This window comes from Trachemys scripta, chromosome 11 (genome assembly GCF_013100865.1).
Source record: "Trachemys scripta elegans isolate TJP31775 chromosome 11, CAS_Tse_1.0, whole genome shotgun sequence".
NCBI lineage: Eukaryota > Metazoa > Chordata > Testudines > Emydidae > Trachemys > Trachemys scripta.
In genome coordinates, this window is record NC_048308.1 from 31,966,696 (window position 1) to 31,979,790 (window position 13,095).

At 47.5% G+C, this 13,095-nt stretch overlaps 1 protein-coding gene across 2 annotated transcripts in view; it reads right to left on the reverse strand.

The window, feature by feature from the left end:
- IFIH1 (interferon induced with helicase C domain 1) overlaps positions 1 to 13,095 on the reverse strand; it is a 57,548-nt gene that overhangs the window by 30,305 nt on the left and 14,148 nt on the right. For both annotated transcript variants that reach the window (XM_034786312.1, XM_034786311.1), the window contains exon 2: positions 2,940 to 3,096. Coding sequence is in view for 1 of the 2 variants with exons in the window: in XM_034786311.1 (XP_034642202.1) it covers positions 2,940 to 3,096 (157 nt within the window). In the remaining variant the exon portion in view is untranslated. The remainder of the gene's footprint in view (positions 1 to 2,939; positions 3,097 to 13,095) is intronic.

Here is a 13,095-nt window from a genome sequence, read left to right on the forward strand (position 1 = left end):
GTCTGAGTCAGCACATAAAGGCGTAAACGTCCTAAGTGTTGACCTGAGGGTCAAAATATAGGATTTAGATGATTTCTTCAGATACCTACACTGGAAAATTGGACTCACTGTGTTTATAATACTTAATGCCACCATTTCTAGGGGGAAAAAAAACAAATGTTTGATCTGTTTAGGTCTGAAAATAAAATAATGGGCCAGATTCTGCTTTCTATTATATTTGTATATCCTTGCTGAAGTCAATGGAGTTGCATGGACATAAAGGCGAGCAGGATTCATCCTGTGTTATAATGTGGGTCCATAAATCCAGAAAACATAATAGAGGGTTTGGCCTAACAATGTTCTGTCATTGTTCTGCATTCTTTTCAATGCAAAGACCATCCCTCTTTTAGACTCAACCCTGGCGGTACTTTTATGCATTCGGTGTACCCACACACTGAAAACTAAAAGTTGGAATATTTGTCAGTAATAACAAAGCAGTTTGATAAATTACATATGAGTGCTCTACACAGAAACACTGGAGAAAAACTGCACTCCAGGGCTTTCCACTTTTGTTCATTTATTTAAATTTTTGTTTTTAAAAAGTGGCCTTGTTTTGCAGGATTATCGAATTACTAAGTTTCTCTTATTTTGAGGTTTTTTTCACACCTTGTCTTTTTCTGCATACAACTTCAAGAAGCCATTTTCCATTAACAAGTCATTTGGGATCAGAGAGCAGAGAGACAAAATTTTGCCACCTCTTTTTTTCTTACAATGTTCTTGACTACACACCAATGACAGAGGGCCTTTTAGAGTGCTGGATGTCCTTACAATTGTGGAGACATATACAAAAAGGTGGGCAGGTCAACCCTCTCAGAGGGTCCATCATCCACTCTCACCATATTCTACATGCACACAGCATTCCTGACATGGGAAAATATTATTTTTTTGGTGATAACAGCATGATGGACTTACTGCATGCTATTCTGTGTAATGTCATGTTGAGGCTGCATTAGCCCAGGTTACTGAATAAAGCGCTAAGACTCAGGGCAGGTCTACACTATAAACTTGCAACTGTGCAGTTGCACCAATGCAGCTGTAGTGCTTCTGGTGAAGATGCTCTAAGCCGATGGGAGAGAGCTCTCCCATTGGCTTAGTAACTCCACCTCATAGACTTTAAGGTCAGAAGGGACCACTATGATCATCTAGTCTGACCTCCTGCACAACGCAGGCCACAGAATCTCACCCACCCACTCCTGTAACAAACGCCTAACCTATGTCTGAGTTATTGAAGTCCTCAAATCGTGGGAAAGGCGGTAGCTATGTTGGCAGAAGAAGCTCTCCTGCTGACATAGTGCTGTGTACACATTGTGGGGTAAAGTTAGTATAACAGCGTTGCTCAGGGGTGTGGATTTTTCACACTACTGAGCGATGTAGTTATACCAAAGTGTGTAGTGTAGACCTGGCCTCAACAGTGCACTGAATAACAGCCTTTTTCAACTTTTTACCTTGCACAGTATCTGCACAGAGCAATGTTAAAGCTGAAGGTTCAGAAATCTGCAGTTTGTACACAAACAACTTAATACTCTAATTTACATATTTGAGGAATATGCATTACATTGTTTACATAAACGACAGCAAGTGTCCTTATTACTAGAAGTTAAGTCAGACAAAGCTGCTGCATGGAATGAACTTTAGGAACACAGGAACAAATATGCTGCTAGCTGGCTCTGGCATCAACTTGGGTTGACTCCTTGATGCTCTGACCTGGTTGCAACCTGTCCTGTACTGGGGGGAGGACTGTGGTTGGGTTGCTAGTCCCTGATACTAGCTGCTGCTTGCCCTGGGCTGAGAGGGGGATCTGGCTGCTTCCTGCTATTAGTAGCGAGATGCCCCTTAGAGACCTAGAAGATTCTAATCATAGCCTTACCGGGTGAAGTCCTATGTGCTAACTATAGACAAACCCCCTGAGCCAGTGTCTCCTCAGCTCTTCAAACGGGGACGCTGAAGCTGTCATGGGGGGACAGTTCAAAAAACTGATGAAAAAACAGGACCTTCCTGGCTGAACAGGAGACTTTACAAATCTGGTACTAAACTTCTAAAAGTCCCCAAAACTTCTAAAATGTCCCAGCGTGTGCTGAGTACTGATCTAAATCCTGGAACAGATATCTGAGCTGCTGCTTCTTTTTTAGCTGTTGAAGAATCCTGGTCAGCAATCTGGAAAGGATGATCTTAAAACATGACAATCATTCTGTGGTAGTATGAATAGTTAATAGCAGCTGAAACACTAAAGCCCTCTCAATTTTGTCATTTACTTGAATGAATGAATTATTTGTTTACTCTAACGTATTTAACATCTGAAACCTCTGATTGTCTTACCCATATAGGAGATCTTCAAGAGTACATGCATCTGTAACTAGGGGTTCTTAGGAAGACATAAACCTTTCTGTTGTGCAAGAAACCTGAAACTGTCAGTTTGTGTTTATCAAAAACAATTTTCAGAATGCCTTTGTGCTGAAAATTACATGGATTTTAAAAATACTGTATTCAAAACAAAGTTAATAAGTTGGCTGGAAAATATGCAACTGAATTATAATTTAAGTAGTTAATCTTCACTAAATTTGTCTGGTGGCACCTTAAAGACTAACAGATTTATTTGTCTTTATTGTATTGTATTTATTAGTCTTTAAGGTGCCACCAGACTCTTTGTTGTTTTTGTAGATACAGACTAACACGGCTACCCCCTGATACTTGACTAAATTTGTCATTTGTCTGGTTATGTGTTGAAAATTTTTTACTTACTGACTGACTTAAGAGCCTTATCCTGACACCTTTATATAAGTAATCCTTAAATAAGTAGTCCCACTGAAGTGAATTCTGGAATTGGGCCCAAAGACTTAGTACAGGTACAAAAAGCAAAGCTGGCGAAAAGTCATAATTTAAATTAGTGAAATAACAATTACCTGGTACATTTCCACTTAGTTCATCTGCAAGGTCTCCATGCTTAGTTTCACGCAGGACAGCCAAAAATTGAGAGAACCAATCTTTCTTCTTTATTATTCTACTTAACAACTCCCGTGCACCTTCCCTATCTCCACGATTTTCAGTTGCAGCTAAGATCTGGTTAAAATAAAAGGAGAAAACAAATCCTCAAAGTAAGATTAAAACCTCAGAACAATTTTTTTTAAAAAAGAAGGCTTAAACAACATAGTAAAGACAAAATGTACAGAACTCTGGTTGTTTTTTTTTTTCTTGAAATCTGAATACATACAGATATAGATAAAAATACAAAACAGGTGAGTGTAGTGTAGACGCGATAAATCGATCCCCGATCGCTCTCCCAGCGACTGCTGAACTCCAGCTCTGCAAGAGGCAGAAGCAAAGTCAACAGGGGAACGGTGGCCGTCGATCCCACGCCGCGAGGACGTGAAGTAAGTGATTCTAAGTCTATCTAAAATACATCAACTTCAGCTACGCTAGTCTCGTAGCTGAAGTTGTGTATCTTAGATCGATTTCTCCCTCACCCTTCCCCCAGTGTAGACCAGGCCTTAGTTTGTGAGGTCCGGCATCAAACAATGATTTCTTTGCAACCGTCTGACCAGTGGTATATTTTAAGGTAGGTGGTATAAATAAAGGCTGAAATAAAGAGGTACTGAAGTTGCAGATCCTACTGGCTCCAGGCTGAATGCATGGTATGACCACATTCTGTGGCATGCACGTGCACGCACACACACCCCTCCCCTTAACTGAGAGATGGATCACATGGACCTCCTCCTCTTTCACAGTTGGGCGGCCATATTTCTTCCCATTTACGGTTGTATAACATCTCCATCGCAACTAAAGCAATTGCTTACATGGAACAATGTATGCATTTTCGCTCGGTGGGTGAAAGTTAATCATAATGTCTAACATTACTCTTTTCCTTTCTTTTCCCCAGCCTCATCTGTAGATCTTAAAGGCTTTTGTGCTAGCCAGCAGAAAGGGCCTTTTCCATTTGCTAGAGAGAATTGGTTACCCCCCCAATCCTCCTCAGTCTGATCACATGAAGATTACAGTTCAGTCTGATGGTGATCACTCTGATAGCTTTGAAATCTGCAATGGTGTCAAACAGGGATGTGTTCTGGCACCAACACTCTTTGGTATCTAGGGGTCATCAAATGAAATTAATAGGCAGCAGGTTTAAAACAAATAAAAGGAAGTTCTTCTTCACGCAGCGCACAGTCAACTTGTGGAACTCCTTACCTGAGAAGGTTGTGAAGGCTAGGACTATAACAGAGTTTAAAAGAGAACTGGATAAATTCATGGTGGTTAAGTCCATTAATGGCTATTAGCCAGGACGGGTAAGGAATGGTGTCCCTAGACTCTGTCTGTCAGAGGATGGAGATGGATGGCAGGAGAGAGATCACTTGATCATTGCCTGTTAGATTCACTCCCTCTGGGGCACCTGGCATTGGCCACTGTCGGTAGACAGGATACTGGGCTAGATGGACCTTTGGTCTGACCCGGTACTGCCTTTATGTTCTTATGTTATGTATATTCTTCTCTCTGCCGCTTTGTCATGCTTTTTCATCCAGCAAACTGAGGGTGTACATCACCATACAAGATCAGATGGAAAACTCTACAACATTGTGCATCTAGCAAAATTAAACACCTGCTTACAAGAGAAAACTTTTTAGCTGATGATGGAATACTTGTCACACATGGCGAAGAGGCGCTCCAGCAACTTTGAATATAGAACCTCAGATTTACGAACACCAGAGTCACGAACTGACCAGTCAACCACACACTTCATTTAGAAATAGGCAATCAGGCAGCGGCAGAGACAAAAAAACCCAAATACAGTACAGTACTGTATTAAATGTAAACTACTAAAAATAAAGGAAAAGGAGCATTTTTCTTCTGCATAGTAAAGTTTCAGCCATCTTAAGTCAATGTTCAGTTGTAAACTTTTGAAAGTACAACCATAATGTTTTGTTCAGTTCTGAACAACCTGCATTCCTGAGGTGTTTGTAATTCTGAGGTTCTACTGTAGCTTTGCACTAGCTTATGATGAATTTGGACTAACCAACAGTCTAAAGAAGATAATGATTCTGACACAAGGTGTATTGACTGCACCAGAAGTTTTAATAGCTAGCACCACACTAGAAGTTGTACACAAATTCTGCTTTCTGAGATCAACTGTATCAGAGATCTTATCTCAAGATGACAAGGTTAATTCTCACATATGGAAGGCAGGCACCACATTTGGGCAGCTGAGCAAGTGTATGTGGGATAATGAGAAATTAATATTGAACACCAAAATATGGATCCACTAAATGTGCATTCTGAGCACGCTGCAGTATGGTGGTGAGACCTGGACTGCTTAAAGTAGTCATGAGAAAAAGCTAAATACCTTCCACACCTGCTGTCTTTGCCGTGTTCTAAGTATCAAGTAAGAAACCAAAGTTCCTCACCCCAAAATAATTGAGAAAGCAAAATTGCCAAGTCTAATCATTATAATCCAACACAGACGTCTTCATTAGCTTAGTTATCTTCACTGGATGAACACATTCCAAAGGATCTCCTGTACAGAGAACTTGTAGATGCTCCAAGGCCACTGGGACAACCTAGGTTCAGATTCAAGGACATTTGCAAGAGGGACGTGAAAACTTTCAGCATCAACACCGCAAGCTGGGAAGATGCAGCTACGCTAGAGGGCTGCACCAGGGAGTTAGAGGTGAAGTTCTATGTACCTATTGGGTTCTGGGAAGTGGGCGGGCTTCCTGCTAAAGGATCTCCCCCCCCCCCCCCCCCCCCCGCCTAAGGGGAAGACCTACAGGACCTGAAACCCAACTGATTTTGGGGGGACAACTAATGAGATAACAGGGACGGGAGTCAGGTCAGAGGGTCAAAAGAAGGAAACGTGACGGGGACACCGAGCAGAGAACCCCGGACAGTGCTCACTGCTCCTTAAAGGCGTCAAGGGAGCCAGTGGATGCCGCCCAGAGGAACTCTGCCCGGATACATGAATGGACAGAGGATCAGAAACAGGCCCCACAGTCACAGGAGTCTCCATTGGCCAACCTCCTCTCCCTGGTTTTATAGATGGCCATTTTAGCCAGAGCCAGGAGGAGGTTGACTAGGAGGTCCTGTGGCTTTGTGGGGCCACGGCTGGGGAGTGCATAGATAAGGAGGTGAGGGGAAAAGTGCAGCCAGAAACATAACAGAATATTCATGAGGAGCCGGTATAGGGGCTGCAACCTGGCGCACTCCAAATAAATGTGAGCCAGGGTCTCCCTCACGCCGCAGAAGGGGCAGGTGTCTGGGACGGGGGGTAAACCGCGCCAAATACACACTCATGCTCACGGCCCCATGAAGGAGCCGCCAGCTGATATCCCTGGCGGGCCTCGGGACCAGGGTGGAGTATAGGCTGGCCCACCGGGGCTTCTCATCCTCTAGAGGTGGCAGGAGCGGGGCGGGACACGAGGGTGAGGAAGTGAAGGGTGTGGAGCATGAGCGTGTATAGGTGTTTCCTTGGCGTGGTTTGGAAGTGGACCGGCTGCAGATTGTGTAGCCGGCTCACAGAGAAGGGGCGGGGAGGGCCCGATGAAAAGGTCCGGAGTGGAGGGTGGGCGGGGCTCGCCCTCGTGCAGGACCCAGTCAAGGTAGGACCGAGCAGCGGGTGGCAAAGCAGCCATCACCTCCCGAAGTATGCACCGGAGAGTACAAGGCCTGGAAAGCCCCATACACTGAGCGAGGGTCAGGGGATCCAGCCAGTCTCCCCGGTCGTAATCCAGGAGGTCTCTGACTCTGGTGATTTCTGTCAGGACCAACCTCTGGCGCACCAAGGGGGACTCCGCCACCTGCACACGGAGCTGGGGATTGTGTAGCAGGGGCTCTGCGAGATCAGCCCCTTCGGTGGCCACCACGGACCTGGTCGCTGAGAACAGTTTCCAGGTCCAGAGGAGGTCCTGGTATTGAAGTCCTATGTAGTGGGGTGGTTACCCTGTCCCTGCCCTGAAGGGCTTAAAACAGCCAGGGAGAGGGCTGTGGCAGGGAAAAGCTAGGCTGATTGGGGAAGTAGCCACAGCTGGGCTATGCCCCAGTCAGGCCCAGCTGGTCCCTATAAAAGGCTGTGAGCCAGAGGCCCAGAAAAAGTCTCTCTCTGCATTCAGATAAAGAAGGGCCTGGCTGCAGGGATCTAGAGACAAGGTACCTGGGTGGAGCAGGGCTGGGGAAAGGCAGAGGAGCTGGGGAGCTCCAGCCTGGAAAGCCCCAGGCTGGGGCCTAGCATTGGGCTAAAAGGTACTGGTGGTTGCAGAGGGCAGTCCAGGGGTAGGCAAAGGCAGCAGGTCCAAACCCAACCTTGCCAGTGATAAGTAGGCTGATACTGCAGTCTGCCCCAGGGCGTGGAGGCTAGACAATGACTGGCAGTAGCCGTATACTAAGGCGAGGTGGGGATAGTGGGTGGGGGTTCCCTGGGGAGGGGAGACGAGACTGTAAGACTGAGGGGTTACTGCCAGGGGGCAGCACCCAGAGAAAAGGGGCACCGGGGTCCTGGGAGGGACACGGGGCCAGCGGCAAGGCAGATCACCGTCCTGCAGAGGGCGCTCCAAGGCTGGCAGAGCTAATTCCCAACAGAGACCAGCAGGAGGTGCTGCAGGAGTGAGTCCTGCACTGCTACACCTAGCAGTGTGCCATCCTCTGACCCTGTGCTTTATCTGTGGCAAGGACTGTACCTCGAGAATTAGCTACTTGCAATGCTACAGCATAACACACAATAACTGTTCTGCTTTGGTGCTTACACTGTCTTTCAAGGCAGATGGTTGCCAAAAAATGAGGATACTTTCTTAAATTACTGCTTAAGCAGACAAGACAATCAAAGGAGATATTATCCCCATTTTACAGATGTGGAGGAATTAAGCGACTTGTGCAAGGTTTCCCAGGAAGTCAGTTGCAAAGCTAGGAACTAAAATATCTCCTGATGCTCAGTCTAGTGATTTAAGTAATTCATCGACTGATAAACAGGCAAAAGCAAACCTATTAAAAGAATGCAACTGAACTTCTCTGTAGCTTTCACTTTCAGATCATTTGTTGAGTTCCCAAACCATACACAGTATTTCCCATATTTATGAGACCACTGGCCATAAAATCCACACTTATTTATTTAGCACAGTATGCACAGAACTGTACAATTCAGAGAGTAAAGACTGGGGGCTTATCTACACTACAAAATTAGGTTGACAATTTAGGTTGACATACAGCCACCACAGTAATTCAGTCAGGTATTGGTGTTCGCACTACACTCCTTCTGCTGGTGGTGCGTGCCCTCACCAGGAGCGCTGGCAATGACTTAAGTGGGGCATTGAGAGGCACTAATAGCCAAGTATGGGGCACTGACAACCAGACGGGGCTCACAGCTGGAGCCCAATGAAAAGCTCAGTTTCATAGCATGGAGCATACCAGCAGTGAAATTGACATTCTTGTCAGTTTCACAGCTTCAGCTGAGGGCCCCACTTCTACTTTGAGTCCTGAAACTGACAAGAACAACAGCCAAGAGTCAATGTAAGTAAGGCAATGTCTATACAGACCCTGCATCGCCCTAATTACACTGACATAAGCGGTGCACCTCTTGTAGAGGTTGGTATTATGTTGGTGTAGCAGGCCACTTACTTCCAGGGAAGTAGCATTCTAGTGTAGACACTGACTTAATTAGGTCCACATAAGCTGCCTTAACTCTGTAGTGTAGTAGTGTAGACCAAGCCATGGTTTTCTCCTCAAAAGGCTTACAATCTATGGCCTGGTCTACATTACGGGTTTAGATTGACTTTAGCAGCTTTAAATCAAATTAAGCCTGGACACGTCAACACAATGAAGCCCTTTCTTTCTACTTAAAGGGTCCTTTAAACCGGTTTCTTTACACCACCTTCGACGAGGGGATTAGTGATAAAATCGGCCTTTGTGGGTCAGAATTGGGGTAGTGTGGACGGAATTCGACGTTATTGGCCTCCGGGAGCTATCCCACAGTGCTTCATTGTGACCGCTCTGGACTGCGCTCTCAACTCAGATGCACTGACCAGGTAGACAGGAAAAGACCCGCGAACGTTTGAATTTAATTTCCTGTTTGCTCAGCGTGGAGAGCACAGGTGACCACGCAGAGCTCATCAGCACAGGTAACCGTGATGGAGTCCCAGGATCGCAAAAGAGCTCCAGCATGGACTGAACGGGAGGTACGGGATCTGCTCGCCATATGGGGAGATGAATCAGTGCTAGCTGAACTCCGTAGCAGTAAAAGAAACGGCAAAGTATTAGGTCTGGTCTATACTACCCGCCTGAATCGGCGGGTAGAAATCGACCTCTCGGGGATCGATTTATCGCGTCCCGTCGGGATGCGACAATCGATCCCCAAATCGGCGCTCTAACTCCACCAGCGGAGGTGGTAGTAAGCGCCGCCGACAAAAAGCGGCAGAAGTCGATTTTGCCGCCGTCCTCACAACGGGGTAAGTCGGCTGCAACACGTCGAATTCAGCTACGCTATTCACGTAGCTGAATTTGCGTATCTTAAATCGACTCCCCGCTGTAGTGTAGATGTACCCTTAGAAAAGGTCTCCAAGGCCATGAAGGACCAAGGCCATAACAGGGACACACAGCAGTGCCGCGTGAAAATTAAGGAGCTACGGCAAGCCTACCACAAAGCCAGAGAAGCAAATGGAAGGTCCGGGGCAGAGCCGCAAACTTGCCGCTTCTACGCGGAGCTGCATGCCATTCTAGGGGGTGCAGCCACCACTACCCCAATCGTGTGCTATGACTCCGTCAATGGAGAAACACACAGGGAAGACGGTTCGGGGAACGAGGAAGATGAGGATGGAGGTACTGTAGGTAGCTCACAGCAGCAAGGAAGCGGAGAAACCGGTTTCCCCAACAGCCAGGATATGTTTGTGACCCTGGACCTGGAACCAGTAACCCCCGAACTCACCCAAGACCCTCAGGGCACACAGGAGACCTCTGGTGAGTGTACCTTTGTAAATATTTGTAAACATTACACATGGTTTAAAAGCAAGCGTGTTTAATGATTAATTTGCCCTGGCAATCGCGGCCAGTACATCTACTGGAAAAGTCTGTTAACGTGTATGGGGATGGAGCGGAAATCCTCCAGGGACATCTCTAGAAAGCTCTCCTTCATGTACTCCAGGCCAGTAGCACGTAGTCTGGAATCATTGCATAACAAAGCATGGCAGCATATGGTCCCGGTGTTTGCTGGCATGCAGACAATATCCATTCCTTATCTCTCTTTGTTATCCTCAGGAGAGTGATATGTTTCACGTTCACCTGGTTGAAATGGGGTGATTTTATTAAGGGGACATTCAGAGGTGCCCATTCCTGCTCTTCTGAACAGAAATGTTCCCCGCTGTTAACCACGCAGTGGGGGGAGGGGTGAAGTGATCATCCCAGAGAATCGGGTGTGTGTGTGGGGGGGGGTGGTTTACTTGGGTTTGTGCCGCATGTTAACCGGGAAACCGCAGCCCCTCCTTTTACATTGAAAACCCATTTTCAATGGCCAACCCAATTCATCCTTGATATGGGAAATGCGCTGCTGTTTGAAACCTTTCCCGCATGTTAAGAAGGTTAAAAAAGCCAAAAGACTGTGGCCTACCATGGCTGCCTGCAAGCCGAAATATGTAGCCTGGGGCACTGCGTGAGTGATCTCTCATACCAAACCGGCAGGCAGAGGAAAAATGCGACCTTGTAATGAAAGAGTGTACCCATTGTTCTCTAAAATGTGTCTTTTTTAACCACCTCTCCCTTCTCCTCCACCAGCTGCAAATGTTTCTCCTTCGCAGAGGCTAGTGAACATTAGAAAGAGAAAACGGAGGACGCGGGACGATATGTTCACGGAGCTGCAGATGTCCTCCCACGCTGATAGAGCACAGCAGAATGCGTGGAGGCAGTCAATGTCGGACATGAGAAAAGCACAATATGAACGAGAGGAGAGGTGGCGGGCTGAAGACGATAGGTGGCGTCAGCTTGCAGACAGACGGCAAGAGTCAATGCTCCATCTGCTGGAGCATCAAACTGATATGCTCGAGCGTATGGTTGAGCTGCAGGAAAGGCAGCAGGAGCAGAGACCGCCGCTACACCCCACCCATCCCAGGCTACCTTGGCAATTATCCCCCTACTTCTGTGAGGAATTAATAAAGAATGCATGAATGTGAAAAAACAATGACTTTATTGCCTCTGCAAGCGGTGCTCGAATTGGGGAGGGGAGGGTGGGGTGGGGTGGGGTGGGGTGGTTGGTTTACAGGGAAGTAGAGTGAACCGGGTCGGGGGGGGGGTGGTTTGGAGGGTTCATCAAGGAGAAACAAACAGAAGTTTCACACAGTAGCCTGGCCAGTCACAAAACTCGTTTTCAAAGCTTCTCTGATGCGCACCGCGCCCTGCTGTGCTCCTCTAACCGCCCTGGTGTCTGGCTGCGCGTAATCAGCGGCCAGGCGAGTTGCCTCAACCTCCCACCCCGCCATAAATGTCTCCCCCTTACTCTCACAGATATTGTGGAGCGCACAGCAAGCAGCAATAACAATGGGGATATTCTTTTCGCTGAGGTCTGAGCGAGTCAGTAAGCTGCGCCAGCGCGCTTTTAAACGTCCAAATGCACATTCCACCACCATTCGGCACTTGCTCAGCCCATAGTTGAACAGGTCCTGACTACTGTCCAGGCTGCCTGTGTACGGCTTCATGAGCCATGGCATTAAGGGGTAGGCTGGGTCCCCAAGGATCACGATAGGCATTTCAACATCCCCAACGGTTACTTTCTGGTCCGGGAAGAAAGTCCCTTCCTCCAGCTTTCGAAACAGACCAGAGTTCCTGAAGACGCGAGCATCATGTACCTTTCCCGGCCATCCCACGTTGATGTTGGTGAAACGTCCCTTGTGATCCACCAGGGCTTGCAGCAGCATTGAAAAGTACCCCTTGCGGTTTACATAGTCGGTGGCTTCGTGCTCTGGTGCCAAGATAGGGATATGGGTTCCGTCTATGGCCCCACCACAGTTTGGGAATCCCATTTCAGCAAAACCATCCACTATTGCCTGCACGTTGCCCAGAGTCACTACCCTTGATATCACCAGGTCTTTCATTGCCCTGGCAAATTGGATCACAGCAGCCCCCACCGTAGATTTGCCCACTCCAAATTGATTCCCGACTGACCGGTAGCTGTCTGGCGTTGCAAGCTTCCACAGGGCTATTGCCACTCGCTTCTCAACTGTGAGGGCTGCTCTCATCTTGGTATCCTGGCGTTTCAGGGCAGGGGAAAGCAAGTCAAAGTTCCATGAAAGTGCCCTTACACATGCGAAAGTTTCGCAGCCACTGGGAATCGTCCCACACCTGCAGCACGATGCGGTCCCACCAGTCTGTGCTTGTTTCCCGGGCCCAGAATCAGCGTTCCACGGCATGAACCTGCCCCAGTGACACCATGATTTCCACATTGCTGGGGCCTGTGCCTTGTGAGAGGTCTATGTCCATGTCAATTTCCTCATCATTCTCTTCGCCGCGCTGCAATCGCCTCCTCGGCTGGTCCGGGTTTCGCCTTGGCATGTCCTGGCTCTGCATATACTCCAGGACAATGCACGTGGTGTTCATAGTGCTCATAATTGCCGCGGTGATCTGAGCGGGCTCCATGATCCCAGTGCTAGCTATGGCGCCTGGTCAGAAAAAAGGCGCAAACTAGTATCTGACGGACTAGGGGAAGGAGGGAGGGCGGGCCGAGTGACGACATGGCGTACAGGTACAGGGAATTAAAATCAAGAACGGTGGCTGTGCATCAGGGAGAAACACAAACAACTGTCACACAGAATGGTCCCCCCAAAGATTAAACTGAAAACCTTGGGCTTAGCAGGCCGTTGATTTCACGGAGGAAGGGGAAGCAAATGAATACAGAACAAATCTATTTTTTACATCTTAAGCTGGCAGCCGACGGTGCAGCATGACTGATAGCCTCTGCAGTACGATGACGACGGATACCAATCGTAATATACCATCTTCTACCAAAAGGCAAGGGGCTGCTGCTGTGTAGCAATGCAGCCCCACGGCTGCCAGCACCCAGATCGCCGATGAAGGCTACCAGTCTACTGCATCGTCTACCACCAA